The sequence below is a fragment of the Diorhabda carinulata genome, chromosome 3 (assembly GCF_026250575.1).
Source record: "Diorhabda carinulata isolate Delta chromosome 3, icDioCari1.1, whole genome shotgun sequence".
NCBI lineage: Eukaryota > Metazoa > Arthropoda > Insecta > Coleoptera > Chrysomelidae > Diorhabda > Diorhabda carinulata.
Window position 1 is genome coordinate 23,518,872 of NC_079462.1, and position 25,516 is coordinate 23,544,387.

General features: G+C 31.3%; 2 protein-coding genes across 2 annotated transcripts; both read right to left on the bottom strand.

The window, feature by feature from the left end:
* Positions 1-567: 567 nt before the first annotated feature.
* On the bottom strand, positions 568-11,909 carry LOC130891625 (cytosolic 5'-nucleotidase 3A-like). The gene is made up of 7 exons (XM_057796466.1): positions 11,802-11,909; positions 10,596-10,789; positions 6,670-6,829; positions 5,780-5,842; positions 2,995-3,124; positions 2,685-2,915; positions 568-692 (listed from the first exon to the last, which is right to left on the bottom strand). Exons 2-7 carry the CDS (start codon positions 10,783-10,785, stop codon positions 585-587), a joined length of 882 nt encoding a protein of 293 aa, XP_057652449.1. The 5' UTR covers positions 10,786-10,789; positions 11,802-11,909; the 3' UTR covers positions 568-584.
* Positions 11,910-17,171: 5,262 nt separating this feature from the next.
* Positions 17,172-24,759, bottom strand: LOC130891626 (7-methylguanosine phosphate-specific 5'-nucleotidase-like). The gene is made up of 6 exons (XM_057796467.1): positions 24,321-24,759; positions 23,747-23,906; positions 20,177-20,239; positions 19,069-19,198; positions 18,649-18,882; positions 17,172-17,805 (listed from the first exon to the last, which is right to left on the bottom strand). The coding sequence occupies exons 1-6, from the start codon at positions 24,508-24,510 to the stop codon at positions 17,677-17,679; spliced, it is 906 nt and encodes a 301-aa protein (XP_057652450.1). The 5' UTR covers positions 24,511-24,759; the 3' UTR covers positions 17,172-17,676.
* Positions 24,760-25,516: the final 757 nt, after the last annotated feature.

Sequence of the window (25,516 nt, forward strand, 5' to 3'; positions counted from 1 at the left end):
TATCAAGATTACAACTAATAAATTTCCAAGTATTTTTTTATCATAGTTTTCAAAATTTCATTATATTTTGAGAAATATCCAACAAGAACATAAATTTGGAAATTTATTAGTTGTTAGGTAGCAGTATGAAGTACCTTAAAATAATTTGAATTACGCGCTATGAATAAAATTTAAAATTGCCAGTATTTTGTGAAGGATGTCATATATTGTAGTTCAAGTTCAGACCCCCAGCCGACATCAATTTGGTTAAAACAAAAAACATTGTCCTGATAAATCTAAATTTAGGTGATCTTTGACATTATAGTGCTTATTTTGATTAATCATTGTGGGTGAGGTTTTTTTAAGCAAAACAGAAGATTAGGAACCTTAAAGTACCTTAAAATTCTTGCAAGTTTAAGGAATCTCACAAAGAATGTCCTAACAATCCAATATTCGTCACATATTGTTACTATTTTTACTCACTGCAGTGACAATACAGTGTTAGAATTTTTGAATCAACCCTTGGCTTGGCAATTCGGAAAATTTGTACCTTTAACGAAATATGGTGTAGAAAAAAAGCGCAATGGATATAAGATGAGATCAATTTATTTATTCTTCAATAAATTCAATACAGCATTTGGTATATTCATGGATTGGTCATCTTTAAGTATAATATCAAAAGTGTCTTGCCATTTTGGTAATGCTGAATCAGGCTGAAAAAAAAAATGGTAAACAATTATACAGTCACATATAACAAAAAACTGAATACTTATAAAACTGTGTGTATACGAGATGTGGCACTTAAATTCCTAGTGATAACTAGGGGACTGTCAATACTGCGTCACTTCATTTACATCTGCTTGACAGAGGCTATCTCCTCTACGTTTTACTTTGAGCAATCTGTGAATGTTGATCGTTGTCTGATGCGTTCAATATCAACAAGAAACCATCTGCAAGATGTTACACGAGGATCTAAACATGCGATATATTTGCGCAAAGATAGTGCCAGAAAGTTTCACCCATGAACAAAAACACTTTGATATGTTTTGCTATATTTAGAAACATGAGAAAAACTGTATAACTCAGCTCATCACTGAAGATGAGACCTGTATCTAATATGGAAGATGTAATCGTAGTACTAAACGAGTTAATTTCAGACGAGGATACTTTGAACCTTTGAGGGAAACTTTGGAATCATTGTGTAAAGTCGGATTGAAGGTTGTGAATAATAAAATTTTGAGTGCTTATTTTTTATTGATAAATTCTCGAAACTCAATTGCCACACCTCATCATTAAAGACAGATATATATATATATATATATATATATATATATATATATATATATATATATACCGTCGATGTTTATATATACTTTGGTACCACTGTCGGACCAGGATAATTTGATATTCTTTTCTCTTTTTAATATCTTCAAAGGAGCAGAAAGGAAGCTACTTGGAATTATTGCTTAAGTGTACCTTTGTTCAGGAGATTGTTAATAATTGCAGATTTTCCAATTTCTGTTGCTATTTCATTATCTTTGACTGTTGACTTACTGAAAATTGACGTAGTCTTTCTTACTGTCAGAACATCTTAAGTTGATCATTTTGTCACTTCGTTTTTGCCGTATAGTAAAAAAATTGCAATTAACCATTACTCAACGCTCTTGTCTATTTCTATTTAAGCTCATGAATTTAATTTATCTCGTAACTCTGAAACTGACACCGACTCTCAGTTACCAATCACTCGAATATTTGTGTTTATACGAAACCAGCCAATAATGCTGGCGCCAGTCCTGCAGACAAGTCAGCGCTGGCCTGACCCTTGTTGTTTAGACGAGGCCATTCATGGATTTTTCTTCGGGTGTGTACACGTTTGAAGTTAAAAAATAATGTATTCGCGGTAAAATATGTTGAGAAATGAATCTTTAAAGAACATATCTGCACTATTAAGAGAAGTGTTGATTGATATATTGGAGAAAAAACCGAAACGACTTTGGATAGGAAAATAGTTTAGAGTAGACCTATAACCGGAGCTTTTGTTTTCTTGCTGAAACAACAAAGATTGGGGTTGGGGTTGCGGGTTTCTGTCTGCCGAAAACTTTGATGAGTTACTTTCATTTGTAGAGAGCTCGATTCAGCGCCAAAACACTCTGATGAGAGATGTCATTTTTACCGTATTTCTACATTCTTTCTATACGAAGTTGATTTTTTATTTTTGTATGCATCACAATGCTTATACCACAAGAATTCATGCGCTCTATAAAGTTGTACGAATTTGAAAGTATCAGTTGAATTGTCTCGCAGAAATTCCAAACAAAAACACACACAACATACAAACTGTTTACACAAGGCAAATTCCAAGCCATCGCTGCTGGCTGTTAGATTCACGGTCCGTATATAGGATTACTTTCTCTGTGTGACTTCGGAATATAAAATATTAAGTGTGAACAGTATGTCTTCCTCATCAATCTATCCAAGAATCAAAACACTAGAGTATCTACATTTCTCGCTTTCCGCGAGTCGTTAATTGAACATAACGTTCAACATCTCTTATACTGCGATTCGTTAATAGAAAATAGAGCTAAATATCTCTTACTATCCTAGTTAATCACCATTGTCACTATTCAAATAAAATTACTAAATAACTTTACTGGGTTATTTTAATCGATATAATCTGAATCCTCTAGATAATTGAATGTGCTTACCTCTCCATAGAAAAATCCAATTTTGAGTACGGTGTTTACGTTGTCTAATTTTTCCACCATCACAGCATCTCCAAGCTGATCTCCTATCACTATAACATTGCCCTTTTCTTTCAATGTGTTATAAAATTGCTTATCTTTAATACAATCGGTTTTATTGAGTTTGTGAATAGGTGGAGTTTTTAATCCATTCAGTCTACCTTCATGATCAAAGTTGAGGTAATTTGCGGCGATCTAAAACATATTTTTTAACTAGATGGTATTTTTTACGAAAACCATGAAATGTCACAAATATAATCAAAAAATTTTTCACCTCTATTTTTGAGTTTGAGACACCTTCATTTCTCATCATAGATTCAATGATATCGCCGATACCTGCAGACACTAAAAGTATTGGGATTTCTTCTTCTTTTAATAAATTGAAAAATTCTTTTGTATTATCTCTAAAAAATAATAATTGGGAACAAATTATTTAAACATACATAACCTTGCATCAACTACTAAGAGTTATTAGCAGGAGAGACATTTACAATATTCATGAAATATTAGATTTTAGATAACAAATTTGTGTCTTAAAGATTCAAATTTTTTCCTAGCTTGTTGCGTCTTCTGTGTTCTTCATTTTGAAAACATTCGATTAGTAGATGGCTCACTCTAAGTCTGGTTTGCCATGTTTGACATGAAGGCGCCGTTTCTCTTGTTTGAAGATATTGATGTGTTATGCACGTGTCTCCAATTCTTAGACGATTAAGGATTACTTGTTCTCTTCTTTTTTTGGGTAGTGGCAGTTTGGTTTTAATTTCGGGTATTATTTGTTTTAAATTTGTTTCGGTTTCATCCCAGATTGATCGCCATTTTTGATATATGTGCTCTTTTATTGATAATTTGTGGTTGGTGTGGCGAAATTTTGTAATGAGTGGTAGGTTATCTTGAATAAGTGTGTGATGATATTTTGCTTAACTTCTACTCCATGACTAACGTCAATATTAATTAGTATTTGATGACTCATTTTGAAAAAGTTATTTACCCTGTTTACTCACACAACTAAACTAGAATAGAAGTTCTTATGTCGGTCAATCATACACATAAACACTAGTTAATCAATGAATCAAACTATCTTTTAAATCGACCATCGATGGAAAAAAAATGTTTATTTAAGAGTAGTCACCAGATACAATGTGCTAAGAGGTATTATGAATATTTTGTATAAATATCAATAAAAAAAAGGAGATGAGGAACTTTGAAATAATAAATCACGCACAAAAAAATTAATATTAAGAGCACATTAATAACGAATAAGAAAAATAGACACCAACAATAATGGAGATACAGCAGCAATGAGAAATTTTATATGCCTAAAGGCGACTTGACATGGTGCAATACAACGTCCAATGCAAGACGCAATATTTCTTGATCAAAAGCATGCGCAGATGAAGTTCATCTGGTTGTTTCATGCAAGATCCTAACATCCTTATCGGTTTGTGCCATTTTTATTGTGTGCAAGTTGCAGACTAGTAAATTTTGGCTTAACAAATCAGCTGACTTTCGTAAAACTTAGCTTCGTTATTTTCATTGTTAGACTAGGTACAAAATATTAGTAAAAAATTGAGGTTAGGAATTTGAAATGCATACAAAGACTTGTATGCATTTTCTTGCACGTTGTATTGCATTATGTCAAGCGGCCTTAAGAAATATCTAACAACATAGTCAGCATAGAATGTATAACTGAAAATGTACTATCATGACAACGTACGAAATGTAAGAAACTGTTAGGGTAGCGGTTATATTGTGGCCAAATTAAAATTATTATTAAAGTGAAAGATTATAACTCACTAACTACACACAACTCTTTTTTATATTATTGACACATGGTATTGCTCATTTGAACAGTATCTCAGGATAAGTATTGGTAAAAAAACTGTCACAATGTTTGATTATTTATGATGTTTTTAATATTTATAAAATAAACGAGTGTTTTATACTTTTTATGTTATACTATGTAATTTACAAAAATAGATATATTTACGTTTAAAAAAGAAAAATATGTTCTTTAAAGTTGTTATAGAACATACAATGACGAGAATTTTCTAGTATATTTTCAATGTTGTCACATACCCTATTACAAAACAAAAAATTCATTAAATAAATCTTCGACCCAGCGAGAGCTACTGATGACAACTTACAGGAGATGAGACAGGCGAAGACTATAACCAAAGTAGATCTGCTGAATGTATAAACCTAAAGCCGCGTCCACACTATGTCGACTGTGTCGATCGACAGTGTAGACGTGTCGATCGACTTAGTCGATCGACATTTGTCGAGTCGAATGTAACCCGAATGAAGTGCATTTTTATTTTCAGTCGAATGGAAATAATTGCCAAGTTTGGACCTGTTGAGCGTGATAATAAAGTTTTAAATCATTAGTTTTGTTAAAACCTGTGTGCGCAACGGGAGAAGTGGTTCTATAATTGTGTTTTACCAAAGTTAATTATTTTATCAAAATGAATTTCACAGAAGAACAAACATTAAATTTTATTGATATGTACAGAGACCGCCCTAAACTCTGGGACTCTACAAATTAATAGTACAAAAACAAAAACAAAAGGCACGATTTACTTACACAGTACTCAACTACTCACAGTCGACTGATGAAATACGTCCACACAGCAGTTTATGTGTGGACGAGACGAATGTCGCCTATGTCGTTCGACATTGTCGCGTCCATAGTGTGGACGCGGCTTAAGGAAGAAAAATCTACGACTACTAACAGGAGTTCTATCGGGGCATTGTTGCCTCAACAAACGCCTGAATACGCTAGTCCTAGCAGATAATACAGTGGGCGTGCAGATTTTGTTGCACAGTAAACGAAACCTCTATTCACATTCTCTCGAAGTCTAGACTTTTTAAAAAAAGAGGGATTGGTGCATCAGTTTTAAGCACTGGGTTTTCCAGTATCGCAGCAAGAAAGGGGATAGACTAGATAATTTGGGTCTAAGTGTATAGGAGACCCTAAATCCATACATACTGATAATAAAAATCCCACTAACTACAATGGAATTTTAAATCTAAAAAAAGTGATATAAAAATTGTTTACTTACCTTAGTTGCAATCCAAGATTCAAACAATGTTCATCCAATTGATTTTTGGTAATAACGAAACCGCTGGAACAAAGATTAAAAAACACAATTGAATGATTTTCACGGATTTCATAGCTTATAGAATGTTTGAACATTGGAAATATCATTATTAAAATCACATAAAGATGATTAGTATTTTTTGCTTCTATTTATTAGAACCATTTTCACCACATAGATAAAGCTCATCTCACCGAATTTTTGAATTCATTATAAACTTTCTATTGCAAAATATAATTTCTACGAGAACAACGAATTTTTGTGATTCAAATGTGACACTCAAATTATTCTTATTTCAAAATATATTTGAATTTTTAATAACATAGAAATTAAATTGCCACGAAAAACATTTTGGGAAAGATATGTTGTGCCATTTCTTCTCTGTTTCTGATATCTACAGTTTGAATTTCATTTCTAGAGATCTAATCAACTGTAATGTCGGTGATGAATACTGGTCTTAAGGAGGTTGTTTGTTCTAGGAATTTTTGTTGTCTTGTGGGCTTACAAACTCCCCACAGAATATACACTAATCATCTTCTGCCAGATAGGAAATTCTGTATCTAGCTTGCGAAATTTCTTCTACTGAAACTATTTTTTATAGAACCATTTATATACACTCATAATTTTTCCCTATTCAGCATTAGTTATATAGTATTCGATGTATTTATAGCCGTTCTTCAATTGCAAATGGTTCTCCCAACGAGAAGCTTGGACAGGAAGGTTACGATAATGAGTATTCGGTATTAGTCCCAAAAACGATAGTTCCATATATAAAAAACATTTAATCTTTAGTAATTTTATATAAGTATATGTTAAATTTAAATATAAAATTATCGGAAATTTCTCGAACTTACTTAAATACTTCTACAGATTTAGACCACAGCTCTGACATTCTTGTCAATCTCTCCGAATACTCCAAATTTGGTTCACTCAAGTACCTAGTATATTCCTGTTTAATTTCAAAAGCACGTCGAGGAAGTTCTGGTGGAAAAAAAGGCAGTTGGTATAGTATAACTGAAAACAATAATCTGTTTAACATATGAGTTGGGTTAATTAATCTAAATGACATAAAATTAATTAATTATTAATATTGTACAAAATTCTTGTTATATAAGTGAAGATTGCATCTCCCAATTAATTTTGTGGACAATCTGTTATGATTATTATTGTTGTTGTTGTGGTTATCAGTTCTTTTGATGATGAGTTTGATACGGAACTTTGAAATTAGCGGGTTTTGAATCTTGAGAAATATTTCATATCGATGTTAATGACTCTAATATTTGATAAAAATCATATAAAAAGTCATTAAACGAAATAAGTGAAGGTAAACTCTTGCGAAGGGTAGATTGCTATTCCTTTTTTGCATCAAAGTCGAGTTTGTCGGTAATAATAGGTGTTGATATTGCATCCCTTGAATCTACTGGTAGATTTAACTTAGTAAAGCTAAATTAGTAATAACTATATCCAATAAGTGCCGTAATTCAATGTATGGAGATTCAATTAAGGGTAGAATATTTAAAATTTTTAACATGTGTGGGTGCACTATCAGTCGTTTATTCTCAAGAGGTTTTTGTAAAAAACTAATGGCGTTTTCGTAATTATCATTAGAAATAATTGATGATTCGATGACGCGTGTCGCTTCTTCCTAATACCTACGAAGTAAACAAAATTTGTGTAATAAGGCCTTGAAAGAATCATAAAAAGAAAACCAATCGCTATAATAACCAGAGATGGTTGGTAAAGGTCAAGGTTTTAAGAATGTGTTGCTTTCTGGATCAATATCGTTTTTGTTTATATTTATAAAGACACAATTTTTATTAGAAGAAGTTGTCTTTTCTTATTGGTTTCTTTTTCTCAAGCAATAGTTTCAACTCAACGTTTTTTTGTAGGTGCAAACATTAACATTTTAATGTAATAAGTTTTAGAAATTTCGATTCGAAAGATCTATAACTCGCGATTTTAACGAAAAGGTATTGTCGCCAAACCTAAATTCGTTAACAGCTTATATAGAAGCTTTAAGAGCTCACAAGAAAGTGTGAAGATCATAGGCTAATTAGCCTTATGAGCCACTCCCTAAAAATATTCCTAAGAATAATACATCAGAGATTATATAGAAAATGTGATAATAATATAAGCGACTCGCAATTTGGATTTAGACAGGGGTTAGGTACAAGAGAAGCAGTAGTTGCAACATAGGACCTTGTACAGAGCTGCTATGACCAAAGAAAAAATGTTTGTCTATGCTTCATAGACTACAAAAAAGCTTTCGATAAAGTTCAACATCACAAACTTATGCAGCTCCTCAAAAAATTTGATTTGGACGAAAAGGACATTCGTTGTATCGAAAATCTGTATTGGCACCAAAAAGCGCAAGTCAAAGTAAATCATGGTCTAACTGAGCAAGTTCGGATTCGCAGAGGAGTACGTCAACAACAACTAATTAATATAGTAGGGATTAAACATCAACATCAAAAAAACTAAATTCATGATTATCACTAGGCAAGCGAATACGTTTAGAAAATCTAGAGTAACATATAATGGAAAACCTATAGAACGGGTAGAAAAATTTAAATATCTAGGAACATGGCTCTATGAAGAATGGTCGTCGGACGGTGAAATAAAATGCCGAATTGAACAAGCTCGAAGTACATTCATAAAATTTAAAAATTTATTTCCATGTACCGACTTAGCGGTGCTACGTTTGGTCAGTGCTTCTTTACGGGATGGAGGGTTGGACCCTTAAGGTAAAAAACATCAACAAATTAGAGGTATTCGAAATGTGGGTATATCGTAGAATCCTGAAGATACCATGGACTGCCAAAGTGAGGAATGAGGATATTCTCAGGCGTATCAATAAAGACCGTTAACTCTTTAACATCGTGAAGAAACGAAAGATTGCATATCTTGGCCATATAATGCGAGGCCATAAATATCAATTCCTTCAGCTGATAGTCGAGGTCAAGATTGAAGGTAAGAGAGGATTGGGACGGAAGAGGATGTCATGGTTGCGGAACGTGAGGCAGTGGACGGGTATACAAGGTATTCAGACATTGATCCATACCGCTAGAGATAGAGAAGCCATGAAAAATGTGGTCGCGAGCATCCATTAATGGATAAGCATTAAAAGAAGAAGAAGAGCTCGTCTTCTGTTATTAAGTTCTTGTAAACTCATTTTTAGTATAATTTGATAATTAAAATAATAGTAAAATTACGCGATGAAGCTTGCCTGGTAGGAAGGAATCAGAAAGGAAATGATCCACTAACCCTAATTTGAATTGCCGTTGTCTTCTTGGTCAGGTACCTGTTTAACTGCTGATTTTCGTGTATATGTTCGAAATGATCGTCTTTTGATTTATCAGAAGAGATGTTCAAACAAATTGTTTTCACTGATTCTACTTTCACTTGTAAGTTGATTCAATCCGGTTCGAAACGAACCAAATGTTGCTTGTATTCGAACTACCGATTTTTTAAAATGATTTTTTTGTACAAATATTTCGGAATAAAAAACAAATTTTGATGATTACGATGAAATAAGATAAAGCGGGCATGGTAACACCTCCGGTAGTGGAGAAATGGGAATCCTTTCGCCAATATACAAAAAAAGGAGAGTGCCAAAAATATAACAACTACGGAGCCATTACCTTACTGAGTAACATAAAAAATATCTGTCAAAATTATAGAAAAACGATGAGGAAAAAATTAGAAGGAGCTCTAGAAGCTCAGTTAGTTTGAATTTCCACCTAAAAGAGGTAAACATATAGCAATTTTTATAATGAGAAAAACATCGGAGAAAGGAATACGATAAAAAAATTGACATCTGTGCTTCATTGATTTAAAAAAAGCATTCGTTACTATAGATAGAGGAGACTTATGTATGATATTACAACAGAACGAAATAATTTGAAATTTAATCGAAAGCAGTAGAACTTTGTACAGCAACAACCAAAAATAAAGCAACAAGAAGTATCAAGAAAATTTGAAACAAACAATAGAGTAAATCAAAATATCAAAATTGCATATTAAGTTCTGTATTTATTAATTTGAAAAGAACGAAGATCATAAATCAAAATTTCACAATATACAACCAAACACTGTATCAACATAGAAATACTCGTAGATAAAAAAGTATGAAGCTAGGAAATAATCAAAGAAAACTACTAAACTCCTAAACGCGATAAAAACATCATTAATAGTTAAAAATGAGATACCTATGGAAATAAGAGTAAAGCACCAGATCCAATTAGGTCACATAAAAAATGAAACGTACAGACGAATATTGAATAGAAAACCTTCATAACACACAGAAGAGAATCAATTAAGATTGCTGAAACATGTTGAAAGAATGAATTAGATAAGAAGAATATTCGAAGTCATAACAGAAATAAATTTCACAAGTAGAGGGAGACCAAGGAATATTTGAATAAACGAAATCAATTAAACTACTGAGAATGAGAGGGAAAAAACTACACGAGATGCTCTCACAAAAACAAGATCGAAAGAAATGGAGAGAATTTCATACAATAGACTTGAAGAGAAAAGTCTTGGTCCCACGTTTATTGATATTATTAAATGGGCTTTCGCTAATCAATGGAAAAGTCTCTTTTCTAACTCAATGATAGGGTCAAAACGTTAGTTAAGGGCTCAGTTTTTATATATCTATCAATTCCATACTCGTGCCAGAAGATGAGCTATACCTTCAGAGTGGCAATACGTGATTCATAAATTTGATGCTATAACTAAGAAATAATTCTATATTTACTTAAATTTATGACCAACTTACGATAACCGTGCGATTGCGTCTTATTATTCACGTGTTGCTTTGTTATAGTACCATCAAAATCGGATATCACTTGAACTTTGGAAATACCATCTTTGATAAGTTTTACTAATTTTTCATTAACTGCTGAACGATTTTTAATGATCATTTCATTTTTGGCAACCAACTCCAATTGTTTAACGTAGTCGGTCATTTTTCTGCAAAATACATAAAAACCATAGGCGACAATCGATGTAAATTTAGGTCAAGCATCTGTGTTGAATGAATTTCAGGAAATTGACTGTCCTATCAGAAGACAACTATTTCATATTTTATTGATTGATTCGTAATTTTCTTCTGATTCTACAACCGGTTTCCTTAATCGATTTTATAACAAACTTTTTGTTGTTTGTGATATTAGAAGGAAGTATTGTTAAAGTTCTTCCATCAAAGTCCAGTTTGCGAATTATCTCAAGCAAAAAAATTACAAAAAAGATCCTTGGAGTAGTTTCACTTAACAACATCTAACTGCCTACTTCTCACTTTTTCTGAACTTTTGAAGTATAAAAGATGTTAAGGCAATTAGAAGACTTAGAATTAGCCACACCCAACGTACACACGGTTATCTGGGAGGAATTCATGCCGACATGTTAGCCAAAATTTCCATTCTACTATAATCATCTGTACTGTATAGGATACTCAACTATATATATAAAATTTGATCTGAATTCTAATTTCAAGGAAAACTAAACTGCTTTACAGACGAAATAAAGACACTTTTAAGGGTTCCTCAAACCTACCAGCTTACCAACATGTGGTTTTTGTTCCTGTTAAAAAAATATATGATATGTCTAGAAGACATGTTATATGCCAGTTGATTGTTTTGACTAGTTTGAAATATGATTACAAATAGGCAAGCTGGAATAGAAGTGACTGAAACAAAAGCTGATTTTTGTTAAATTTTCATTTGAATACGTATATCCATCTAAAATGAATAAATACTTGTAGGTCTGGGCTTTAAATAAGATTTCTTTAATAAAAGAATAAATTTCAAATTTCTCCACGTTGCGCTGCTCTGCTGATAGAATCCGATATTCAACTAAGCGATTTAACGCGATTAGAATGAGTCATTATCAAATTGTTAAACAGTGAAATGTATGAATTAAAAATAAATTTGAATATTTTCAAAAAAAAAACTGCTTTTATTACGAAATTATTATATATACTTACTTTTATTACCAAATATGTGCGAATGAAATAAAAAGTAACACAATAAAAAGAATCAACTGATGTTTAAAATACCAGTTACTACATTATATCAAAGTATCTGTAGACTTGCGTAAACATATGATAATTATAAGTATTTAATTTGTAGTTATATTCCATACTTAAAACGTATAAGTATATAAAAAGTATTTATAAATAAATTTTCGTAATGATTCCTATTAGAAAACGAACGCAAGTGATGCTCCGTTATCGCCTGCATGGAAAGAATTGATATTTTAAAATCTAAGAAAATAAAAGGTTAGGATGTATGGAATATGGTAAAATTAATTAAACAACAAAAAACTGATTCAAACTATACATATTAGGGGCCACGGGGAAAAACGATCAAAGTCCAATTTTTTGCCAAATTCAAGTTACCACGGGAACCGTTTTATTATTACAAGTAGCTTTCAACTGTACTATCATTTAGGCGAGAAAGATCATAGTCACTGAGTTATAACAGTCAAAATATTGGAAATAACGGGGAAGAACGATCATAGTCCATGCGCTGACGGGCAAATGCGATCAAGGTCCATTTCTCTCCCCTCAACCAATATATCAGCTTAGTTTTCTCTCGTTACTGTGTTGTTGGACAGATCTATAACCCCAACCTAACCTCTTTAGGTATTTAAATTGCAGTATTTTAAGTGATTTTAGTGAAACAGACAGTGTAGATAGTACTACTAGTAATAGTTATTGACTTCATTAAATCACTTAAAGGGATGAAATCCAACTATTCATTAAAAAATACATCAAGGGTGTATTTGCCTGAAGAATTAATAAAGCAAAATTGCATGGAATGCTCAATAAGGCTATCAAAGATCACCGTGATGGTTCGTCATTTCGAGAAATTTTTGATGGAAACTTCAATATTTCCTTTGGTTTTCCTCGAAAGGATACATGCAGCAGTTGTGATTTACTTAAATCTGAGATTTCAGTCTTAGAAGATAAAATTGCAAAGGCTACTGACGAAGAAATTAAAGCATCATTAGCGAAAGAACTATATAATAAAAAGGAGAGTAAAAAAAGTACAATTGGCTAGAAGTGAAAAGTTTTATTCAATCAAAAGAAACTGTCGCAAAGAAGCTAGAAAAAACGAAGAAGTTGAGGTAATTACAATTGACTTTCAAAAAAAAATCTACCTACTCCTAATATAACTTCGTCTGACGTGTACTACCGTCCTCAACTGAACTTCATTTCCTTCAAAATTAATGTGTTGTCAGACTCGACATCAGTATTTTACACATACGACGAAAGTGTCGCTCGAAAGGGGGCTGATGATGTTTGCTCCATGCTAAAACACTTTGAAAATATCCTGAGCCCAGTAGTGAAGCACTTAGTTATTTTCTGTGACTCATGCGCAGGCCAAAACAAGAGCTTTACGGTTATACGTTGTTTTTCACTACACAGTTTGTACACTGAAACAATTTCACACTGTTAAAGTGGTCTTCCCCATGAGCCTTGTGAACCAGAAATTGTACACTGAGACACCCGATGACTAGAGGGATGTACTCAGAAAAATTAAAAGCTAAAAATTAAACCTTCATCGTTCACAGTAATTAAATGCGGCAATGAGGTAAAATTTGAAACTTGGACTGATTTTTTGTCTTGTGTCTACATTAAAAGTGCCCTATTGCGATACGATCGATTTGAGTGCTGAAAGTCGATGAGAAAGTACCAAAGTTTTTGTCACACAAATCAAGTTACTTTAGGAACTACGTTATAGCGAATTTGGTAGAAAATCAAGCTACAAGGAAAAAGTCAAGAAATTTTGTGTGGGAAGTAGGCCAACTTGAAAATATGTTCTCTGCCCTTGTTGAAGAAGAAGATGATATCGAGTTGTAGATGACTCACCAATTGATGAACGTCCTCAGTAGCTATCTAGGAATAACGATCAGGGTCAATATTTATTTTTAGTTTTCAAATAATTTGTTTAGGTTCAATGTATTAAATGCATTTCTTAATTTGTTACAATATAATAAATAATGTATTACAGCATGAAGACTTTGAAAACTTTAATTACCTCCGTTTTTGAGCTTTTTATTCGACTTTAAATTTAAAAAATGTAATGCTGAAAATTTTTGTTTTCGGGATTGTGATCGTTCTTCCCCGTGGCCCTTCATATACGTACCAACTTAAATTAAAAGCTGACCAAAATATTTTGATTACGTTAACCCATTATCATTAGAGGACAATTAACAAAATTATGGATAATTATGGGCGTGCACCAGCTCACGAGTTTAATATCCACCATAAAATTTTAACTTCTGTTACAATATGCCAACTCATGATCGTGGTTGTCACGAAGATTAGACAACTCGAGACGGATTCTAGTTATGAAATGAAAAACAAAATGTATATTCACAGTGTATTTCAGTAAAAAATATTTCATGTTCTAAACTCATAAAAAACAATAAAAAATATTATATTATTTTATTTGACTAACCTAACTTAACTAATTGCAGCCGTTATGTTATACGTAATTTTACAGATTACACAAATTTAAATGTGTATTGTTTAGTACCTACCTAATGTTAAATGCACTTTAAAAGATTCAAAAATTATAGGTTCCAACGTGACGTCGCATTGTGCGAGAATGATCGCGCCTGCCTGCGTATTGGCATACCGGTGTATGTGTACCGTGCACAAATGTAAATCTAAATAAATCGAAACGAATTTTAAATAAATATCTTCATAACGTCAATTCTACAGTTAGTGCTTAAACCCTTCAATCTCTTGGAACCAAAAAATTTATCTAGTGACATTTTGAAGAATAATATTATGTCTCAATATATATTTTTTGATTACTTTTGAATTGCGTAAATTCAAAGTAACATTTAAAACACAATTATCATAATATAAGACATTTTCAAAATATCAGTTACCTAGAAGTAATAAATCTAAGTTCAATTTTTTTATATAATATATATATAGTATATAATCTATTTAAAAACAGATAACATTTCAAATTTTAACCAAATACCTCACCTGATTGTCAGAGACTTTACCTTGAAATGTAGTTATTTAAATAATGCACGTACCTATAAGTAAACTAAGTCATTTAAATACATTAATTATGTGTTCATGTGATTCCAGAAACATTTATTTTTCCTGAGCGTTAGATAATTGATAACAAATGAAGTAATATGTCGAATGAATACTCCTTGCATTCATTATGCTCTAATTTATAAGTATCGTCTTAGAAAGACCATTATTACAAGCTTGACCGACTAATGAGTCTTTGAAACTTGGAATAAGTTTAATAACTCATATGAACACTGTTACCTAAGACTGGTTGGTTAAAATGTACGAGGATATATTGAAAAACCTAGCTACTAACTTAGCCTACTAAAGAACCAAACAAAATTTCAATGTCAACAATATATTTTATTACTCAACATATTCTCCTTTCAATTGAATACATTTATTACAGCGAAACTGCAACGTCTCTAGACCTTTCAAAAAAAATTTATTTATTTTATTACCTCCTCGTTGGAAGAAAATTTACGACCTTCTAAATTTTTCTCAAATTGAGGAAAGAGATGATAGTCGGACGGCAATCCCAAAAAACTGAGGCAAGAACTTTACCAGCAGATTTTTGGACACGAAACTTCTTAGGTCTTGGAGAACCAGAGTGTCGCCATTCCATCGATTGTTGCTTTGTTTCTGGATCGTAGAAATGTACTCAAGTCTCATCCTTAGTAACAATTTGGTTTAAGATGTCTACATCGTTTTCAAATCGAGCATAGATCGACCGCGATGCTTCTACCCTTGCACGCTTTTGGTCAACATGCAAACATTTGAGGATCCATTTTGCAGCAATTTTTTTCATGCCCAAATTGACGTGATGAACGCGTTCGTATGAAATATTCAGTGCTTCAGATATCCGTTTTAGCCCAATTCGACGGTCTGATTAAAACATGTCATGAACTGCAACGATATTTTCGGGGACTGACTCAAAAACTGGCCTTGCCGATAGGTCATCATCTTCAATGGAAAATTTACTTCTTTTGAAGCTTGCAGTCCAATTTTTCACGGTCGCATACGAAGGACATTGACCACCAAGGGTATTAAGCATATCTTCGAAAATCTGCTTACCTCTTAAACCTTTTAAATACAGGTACTTGATGATGGCTCGATACTCCAATTTTCAGATTTTCACAATTTGGTGGACATCTTTTTTCTTTTAATTTATTGCGTAACTCTGGTTTACTTTTTTGACGTCAAACTTAACACTGACACTTCCAAAAAGTTATTATTCGTTACTATGGTAACACAATATTTTGTCTAGGCTAACTAGATATCAATACATCCTCGTAACAGAAATATTTGTCTCCAGATCTCTATTATATGCCAAAAACTGCACAATCAGTATTACTATGTATAGTATTTTTCACAATCTAAGAAAGTGCCTTTAGGTACTACTGAAACATATCTAAAATTTGATAAGACACAAAAATCAGAAATATATAAATTCATGGGACTGGCATTTTCCTCATACTCAAATTTGAATTCAATAATAAGTTTTTACGGGTTCTAAACTATTTATATTTGTGTACATACATCTATATGATTTCTCAATTTGTTACATGGCCCACATATCGTACAGTAAGCTATTAATAAATAAAGAATATCGAATAAAATATGAGTGGTGCGTTAATTTTGCCCAGGAGTTTAGTTACTATTTAAACCTGTCTCACAGATCTGTTGGCCTATAACGTTTCAATCTTCTCATTTCAGAACTCCTCCATTAATTTGTAGGCGTGTATTTTGACACGTCATTTGGAACGTTCACTATCGTTTGAAGCTCTTTAAAAACTTTCCAAAATGGGTACATTTGAATTGATTGTAATACTCCATAGTTAGATAGTTTGGAAGAAATAAAAGTTGATGTAGGTAACCCAATACCATCCAGGAAACCGAAATCAACAATTTTGAGCGTTTTGTAAGGGAAGAAAGTTCACAATTGGAGAAGAAACATCTGTAGTAGGGCTCACTAACATTTTAGAAGATTGGGGATTTAACATTCAGAGGACCATAAATAACATCAATTTTTAATTGATGTTACCAGTAAATAACATGTATGTACCTATATCTCAGATAAAATAAACTATTTCAAAAAGAGGATTCGATGTCACAGTCGCCCTGTTTCTAATCACAACCAGCTAATAGAGGTCGCTATTGAAAAATGGGAGAATACACCACTAGCTTTTATTGAATATTTAATATCAAGCATGTCGCGCCGCATGAATGTTGTTATAAGAAGTAGAGGAGATGGTCTACTAGGCCTATTAGGGTTGACCCAAATGCAATTATTCTCTTTTATTGATTTTTCTTCTTTTTTTTTTCATTTTGGAGGTATGATAGCTTTTCCAGCAAAAACAAACTTTTATGGAAAAAATAAGGCAAATTAAGGTTATGTTAATATCATATTCGACTAATTTGTAAGTGTTCATTATTATTTCATTGTAACTGTGTTTATATTGTAAATATCTACATCAATTGAAATGGTGAATTAATTTTGTCCAGGAGTTTATAAACATTAAATAAAATGGGGTAAACAATTAGTATCAGTATTATTCAACCAAAATAGTTGGGATTATATAGGGATATGTTTATAGGAAACATTCGTTGTATGTTTCTTTTAACAGTCACACCAAATACTTATTGTCCTTCACATTGTATAATATATAGGGTTTAAAAAAAGATATATTCAGTTCTAAATTAAAAAAACCAAAGAATACGATTTATTTAAACAACAGCAAATATAGCAACAATGAAAAAATGTCAATAAAATAAATAAAAGATTTTTTTTTAAATTATGTATTTGTTAAAAATGTTAGATGCAATCACCTTGTATTTGTTTTGATTTAATTAAATCTATTATTGCCCTTGGTATATCCATTGTCTGATCATCTACCAAGACTATATCAAATGTATCCATATAACTCGGCAAAGATTCTTCACTCTGCAAGAATAATAGATTATTTAGTGGAGCAATCATACATGAAATTACTGTTGTTTTTTTAGAATTCTTATAAGGAGATTTAAAAGATTTCCTCATCACACCACGGGGACAGTTTTCAAGAGTCCAATAACGTTGTTTAGATAGAAAAAAATCACATACGTTGAAGACAGAAGAACGAGCGGACAAAGGAATGTTTCCATTCATAGCTATCATCAAATTTTATGAAATATTGAGAAGATTCATGTTCACAGGGACCTCATATTGAAATAAGGTTTCCATATTTAGTGGGTGTTAACTTTCTTACTAACGCTCTACGTTCATGATAACATCATGGTCCCTTGATTTTTAGAGAAGATTATTTTTGTTTTCATCACTCTAATATTCAAAATGTTAATTACATTTCTAGAAAGATGGAGCAAGGTTTTGTTTCCTCAATAATTTCCAAAAACGTTTAAAAAAATGACGTTGGGCAGTGAAATTGTTTTCAATCACTAAAAGATTGCAGGAATGATTGGGTGAATTCAACCCTACTTCTGAGATTTCTCTAAAACCAGTACTTCAAGGCACAAATATCTGATGACTTATTGTTACAGCAATTTAATATACATAAGAGTTTATATTGATTTGTTTCTTCTGTTTTTCCTTTCAACAATGTTTTCAAAGTTTTTTAATCATAACTTTATTGAGTTTACGGGTAGAATACAATTAATTTAGAAATGAACATGAAAGCGACGTTTAGCTGCAGTATAACTGCCATTTTGATAAAATACTTTCATGAGAAAAAACCATTGTTACTTGGGCCACTGGGAATAACATTCTATGTCTGAAAATTATATTATTTACCCTTTCATATAAAAATCCAATTTTAAGAACCTCTTTCACATTTTCCATACCATCCACCATACTGGCATCTCCTAAGGAATCACCCATCAAAAGAGCATTCTCTTTATCCATTATTCTGTGATAGAAGTGTGTACCTTTGATGGCCACCTCATTTTTGTTGTATATGTGAATGACCAGATTTTGGAATCCTTCAATGATACCATTATTGTTGTACTTCAAAAAATTAGATACTACCTGGAAAACAGTAAGAATTTATATAAACAGAGCCAGAGCGAAATTAGTCACAATATTCTGTAATATGTGTTTTCTGTATTATGATATTTGTCTAAATTTAAATAGATTCAAGATTAAATAAAGATATGTAAAATCAAAATTAATATGTGTAGTATTCTTCCAGATATTATTTGTTTTATTACTTACCTCAACATTTGATAGATAAACTTGACAATGTTTAAGAACTGCTACTACTGTATCCCCTAGCCCAGCAGAAAAAACTAAAATCGGTACATTATTTGCTTCTAAAGATTCAAACAATTCTTTCGTCCCATCTCTGAAAAACATATACATCAAAACAACTATATTTAAAGGATGTTATGAAATTTGGAGAAAATGATGGTAATATGTAGGGTAGACAGTAGACATATAAATGTCATGGATAACTAAAATTTACTCAACAACTTTACAGTAGCATTTGAAACTAATTAGATATTAGCTTCAACAATAAAACAAGATCCTCTTCATTAAGTTCCGCCAGACGTTCGACAGTATCCTCAGAGATCAGCTGTATAAGGACCTGGTGGAGTTTGACTTCCAAAGAAGCTGTTGTGTATGGTTAGAGTGACAGTGAGGAACGCCTCTGGCAGAGTGAAGGACAAAACTGTTCAATTTCTCACTGGACGGTGCCGCAAGTAGCATCAGAATGAAACCCAGAGGAACTATTTGCATTTCGCCTATGCGAATGATGTTGATATCATGGCACAAACCACTTCGGCTCTTTCAGGAGAGGTTGAGGAGTTCGAGCGAGCAACTGAAGCAAAATAACTCAAAATCAATGAACAAAAAACGTTATACATGAGAACCTCAAGGAGAATCCCGACCTTCGCAGGTCGGAGGTTCCTGAGAGGAATACTGCGCTTTCACTGGTTGGAGGAGGTTGACGCGGACCTGATCCAGCTTAGACCTTGAAGGCACCATGCTTAGAACAGAAAGGTTTGGAATTTGTTTTTTGAGAAGGCACTAGTTCTCAAAGGACTGCAGCGCCGGTTAAAGAAGAAGAAAAAGAAAAGAAATTAAAACAATATTTAAAACTCATATTTAGTATGACCACACCAATTACCCTGTCTGACAAGTAGGTTTCATAATAGTCAAGTTATATTCAGAGTCTAAAGGTTTACCACACACAATGAGATTGTGAGTATTTGTTTAGTGGTAGTAAATGATGAACATTACCAGGAGTTCCAGGTTAAATTATGTGGTATTGAAAATTGGATAATTATGAAATGTTACTAATAATTTATTAAAATTTTACCTTAATGAAGGACATAATTCTCCACAAACTCTTTCAATCTCATCCTTGGATACAGATAAACCTCTAAAACAAAATTATTTTACAAATTAGGCTGTTGCTAATAATATGTTTATCATATGAATATAAAATATTTTTCAGGATTGAAAAATGAATTTACTATGATATAAAATATTTGCAGTATATTTATAAGTGAGAATTAGAAAGTAAGAGCTAGTTTTTCCATTAGTCATTAATTGTTTAAATAAAATATTCAACAAAATGACAGAAGTTATCATTATAACTTATATTAAATTGTTAAAATGATATATCTAGTTTCTATTTCTAGTTTCTAACTGTTTCTATCAGTTTACAGGTTACTTATAAAAATTTCAAAGATTCTTCCAGACCAATGACACATATAACAGAATAATTTGGTATAAATTACCAAACAAAACAGTTTAAGACAACCATTTTGCTATCTTTAATGTTTTTTAATTGGTTTATAAGTTTTTTTTAAATATACCATTAGAAATGGAGATGCGTAACTATTAAATCAAAACTCATACCGATAAAAAAATCCAATATGTGTATTAACACTTCTACATAATGAAAATTAAAATACACTTGTTTGTATAGCAAGCGTTTTTTTTATTTATGGGAAAATTAGCATTTTAGATTATGTGTTATAATACTATGACTTAAAATAATTTGTTTCAAATAACATAAAATTGTACTAATAGGTTCTTTGTTAAAGAAAAAAATATGTATTTACCAAAATTTTCAGAAGTGGATAAATTCACAATAATGTAAAAGGTTTGTGGTATATTTATGAGACAGATCAGAGAATATCGATTTCTTTCACAATAAAATTCTTGGAAATTATGTACAATAAACCCAATTTATATTATTTAAATAAGAAAAACCTGCTAGATAAAAGGTCAATTTATATTTATATAATTTAATAATCTATATTTACAAAAATAAACACATACTATGTAATACTAACCATAACTATAATGTCATTACTATTTTGCAAAACTATATAATTACTTGCCTGAAATGTATGAATTATTAATTCTATAGATTTCATTAAAAGTGTGTTTGAAAAACTTCTCTACGGATTGAAGTGAACTTAAGCATGGTTTATGGCAGCAAAAATTAAAACTAAATTAAAATTAACATTAAACTAAACTTTATTGGTGGTAATATTTTGGTTTATGCAGTAAATTAAGGATGATTATAAATTACTGGTAAACCAATAGAAATGCCTTTTTGTCATACAAATGTGGAAAGCTCCTAACACTATCTATCAGTGTTCCATCTTCTATAGGACCTTGCTGACTTTCAAACAATGCTTTCCCCTATTTTCTGGATATCAGTTATAAAAATAAAACACCACGGCGGAAAGCGGCGCAATAATATTTCTATAAACAAAGAAGATGCATGTTGTAAACAAAACAAAACCACCAAGACAGACTCATCTGACATATTCTGTGCTCAAAAATAAGGGGAAAAATAATTTGCATATTAATACTGTTAGGTTAGGTTTTTATTTACTTACCTAGTACATTTTAGATACTCGTAGATACTTAAATGAACATAAAATAATCCCATGCGCAACATTTAGTTTTTATGGGATTAGATTTTGTATTATTGAGTATTGAAAAGTTAAATCACAGTTAAAATATTCCTAAATGTGAATAAGCCTACAACGTTTTTCTTCCCTTTTCATCGTTCTCTTTATACTTCGAATTATTTTAAAATAAAAATGAATGAATATTGATTGTTGAATATTGTATATTGAAATAATTTGTAATATTTCTGGCAAATATATATTGGTACAAACTGCTAAATAAAACTGTTTCAGACAATCTGCTAAGTTAAGACATTTTTAAACCGGTTCTGTAAAAAATCATAAATGATCGCAATAATTTTTTAAATGCTCCATTAGAAATCCAGATGTGTGTTTAACAGATCCTCAACACTCTAATATCTAACATTCCCATAAAATAATCCGATTTTTTGATGAACAGTTTGAAATATTGAAAGAAAATTAAAATAAACTTGGATTTTTGGATGGATTTTTCAATTTTTAGGGTGAATCAGTATTTTAAATATTAAACTACATTAATATGTGACGTGAAATAATTTGTTTGCAAATAACATTAAATTGTACTTGTTGATTAATGTCCTTCTTAGTATGTAATTTCGATGGTGCTGTGGGTTGAAGACTGAAAATAAAACTGTCCAAGAGTTGTTTGAAATGCCAACATTTTGATCTTTTATTTAGTCTTTATCAAGGCTAAAATATTTGGTACATTATAACACAAATGTTGATAAAGATAAACAAGTAAACAAAAAATTGTGAAATTAGAAGTAAAACAATAATCAGATAGTGTAATAATACAAACATACATGTATATATAAATGTATAGGACACACTGCATCTAAAACAAATTATATAATATAAACAAATAAGAACATTGTTGTATAAAACAGAAGAACAAAAACAATTTATTCAAAGAAACCAATACATACACATATAAGTAAAAAACTGTACAAACAATATACCTTTTTAAATTATTAGATGTCAGTCAAAAGATAAAATACATATTCTGTACAAAGATAATTGTGCTGTTAAGATATATCTAATAGTGAATGTATCTTTCCAAACTTTCCCAATATTAACAAAATCATGAATGTTTGAATTATAATGTTCCATATATTTTTAGCTTTGATAAAGATCAAATAAAAGATATTTACGCTGGCATTTAAAAAACTCTAGGACAGTCTTTATTTAGTTATTTTTATGTTTGTTTCTTAGTTTTTACAAGCTTTTGTCTACAAAGTGTAACATTTTTTTTGACAATAAAGCATTTCTCTTTCTCCGACTCTCTCTTATTTTGAGTCCTCAACCTACAACACCATTCAAAATAAATAATAGATTTTCTCAAATCAAAATGTACCTACTCATCCAATAATTCAAAAAAACTGATTATGTATATGAATCTTTTCAAAATTTGATATTTTTATTACAACATTAAAAAAGAGTTTTTCATATCCATTATCAGATACATGAAAATAGTTAAATATTGAAATTGGAGATATTTTGAATTTAGGAAAACTCCGTAAACTGCTCTCAAATAAAGAGTTTTGTAGACATTCCAAAAAAATTTCTTTTCTCAATTTGTATAAATAATTTAATTAGGCAAAAAGTAGAATGTTTCTATTCCTTCCAAATTCCTTGAAAATTTTGAAACAATATTGTATAATTAGATTAGATGAGCTAGTGCTTAAGATCCTGATTCTGTCGCTTTGACCTATTGTGTACCCAGGACTGTTCACTAGTCAGATGGCAATAACATTGCAAAATGAGCTAACCGTCTGGAGGCTTCAAAGAGCTTGAATCTTAGTACTCTAGTCTTTGTTTATGGATTGCCTTACACTCACATATCTTTTAGAATAAAAGTGTATTTAGTACATTATTTATTTTATAATCAGTATTGTTTGGAAACAAAGATTATATTGAAATTGAATTTGATAATTGTGAGAGAAGATAGAACACTTTATTTGTTTTGTAAACATACTTACTTAAGGATTTCTTCTGATTTAGTCCACCATTCAATCATAAGTTGCACTTTTACATCTTGAGGGATCGTGGGATCTACTTCATAAGGTGCATATTTTCTGTTTAGTTCATCGGCTGTTACTTTGTGCTCTTGTGTAACAGATGGACATGTACTGAACATAGCTATAAAAATTATAGTACTTATAAATTGTTTAAGAGTACAAAGTGTGTACTGAAATTATGCATTATGCTGTAATATTTCACTGTTCACAAAAATATTTGAAAATAAAATATTCAACTCGATTTCACGCTATTCATAAACTAGTTTGGCATCACATAAAGGTATATTGTCTGGGTGAATAAGCCACAAGGTTATTTATTTAAATCATTGAAGGCTATGGAATAACTCTAATTTATATGTATATTCAACAACTTTAGCAAATTGTAGGAAAAAATATATATGTGTCATACAATTTCACTAAATTAAAAATATATAATCACACAAAAATGAAAGTGTGTTACCGAAATCAATATCTTTGGTTAATATTGAAAATAATATATTATTGAATGTAGTAGACGAATAAAAAAATCACTTACCAAAACTGCTTAGATGGAGTTTTCCATTTTCATGTTGTTTGGTTAAGGTTTTATCGAAATCTGAAACAACTTGCAATTTTTTAAATCCATCTTCAATTAATCTACTAAGTTTTTGGTTGACTACATTTTTATCTTTAATATGTACATGTGGTCTACTAAGTTCTTCGATTTCCCAAACAAAATTTTTCATTTCTAATTTGACTTTCCTACCAAAAACTTGCAACAATTTTGCTTAACCTCAATACATCCGTATGACAATTCGAAAGACTGACATCGTTCATCAACTAATGTATTGTATTATCAAAGTCAATTTTTAAAATTTCATCCGGCGAATCCCTTTGATAACCACGTCATACTGAGCGATGTAATCACTGTTTGATCCAATAGGTGATTACAAAGCATGATTATTCCCCTGTTTGTTATTTAAATTGAATTATCTTGACAGTGGATGAAATTAAGTACTACACAGATAATTAGGATTCTTGACTCTGATTAAATATTGAAGGTTTACTTATAAACGAAATAAATAGAAACGAGAAATTATTGAAATCGTCTTTTTATTATTTCAACTATTTTGAAGCTTAAGTACGCAAACTTGAATAATATGCTGCCATCTGCCTTACATTGTGCAAATTTGAAAACAGGAAGTGTTTATATAGACCAAGGAGTATAGGTTATGAATTGAAAAGATGGCAGCACATATTTCATGTACGAATATTTCATTGATTCAAATTCTTGTGTCTTTACAATAAAACGCAAGCGGTACTATTACCGATGTTGTATAATATGTACACAGCGGACATTTCACACCATGATAAAGCTGTATGTTGACGATACCGCAATAGCAATGAGGTGCGTGAAAGTGAACATCATAAAAAGACTCTAAAACGCCGCAAACGAGATAGACGAAAAGGAGGGGCCACCGATCCAATCGGAACATGAAAATCAACGATAAAGAAATCCAGTGGAGAAAGAAGGCCAAATACCTAGGTGTAACGTTGGATCAAGGTATCACTCAGTTTTATCAGGAGTATAATAATACCGATTATGACGTATGCCTCGGTTGCATGGGGACACACATGCAAATATGACAGACCAAAAAGGACACGGAAGGTCGAGAAAAGATCTGGCTCGATAGGTTGAGTTAGGTTAGTGAAAAATATCGAAAAAAAGCAAACTCACAATACCACACACCA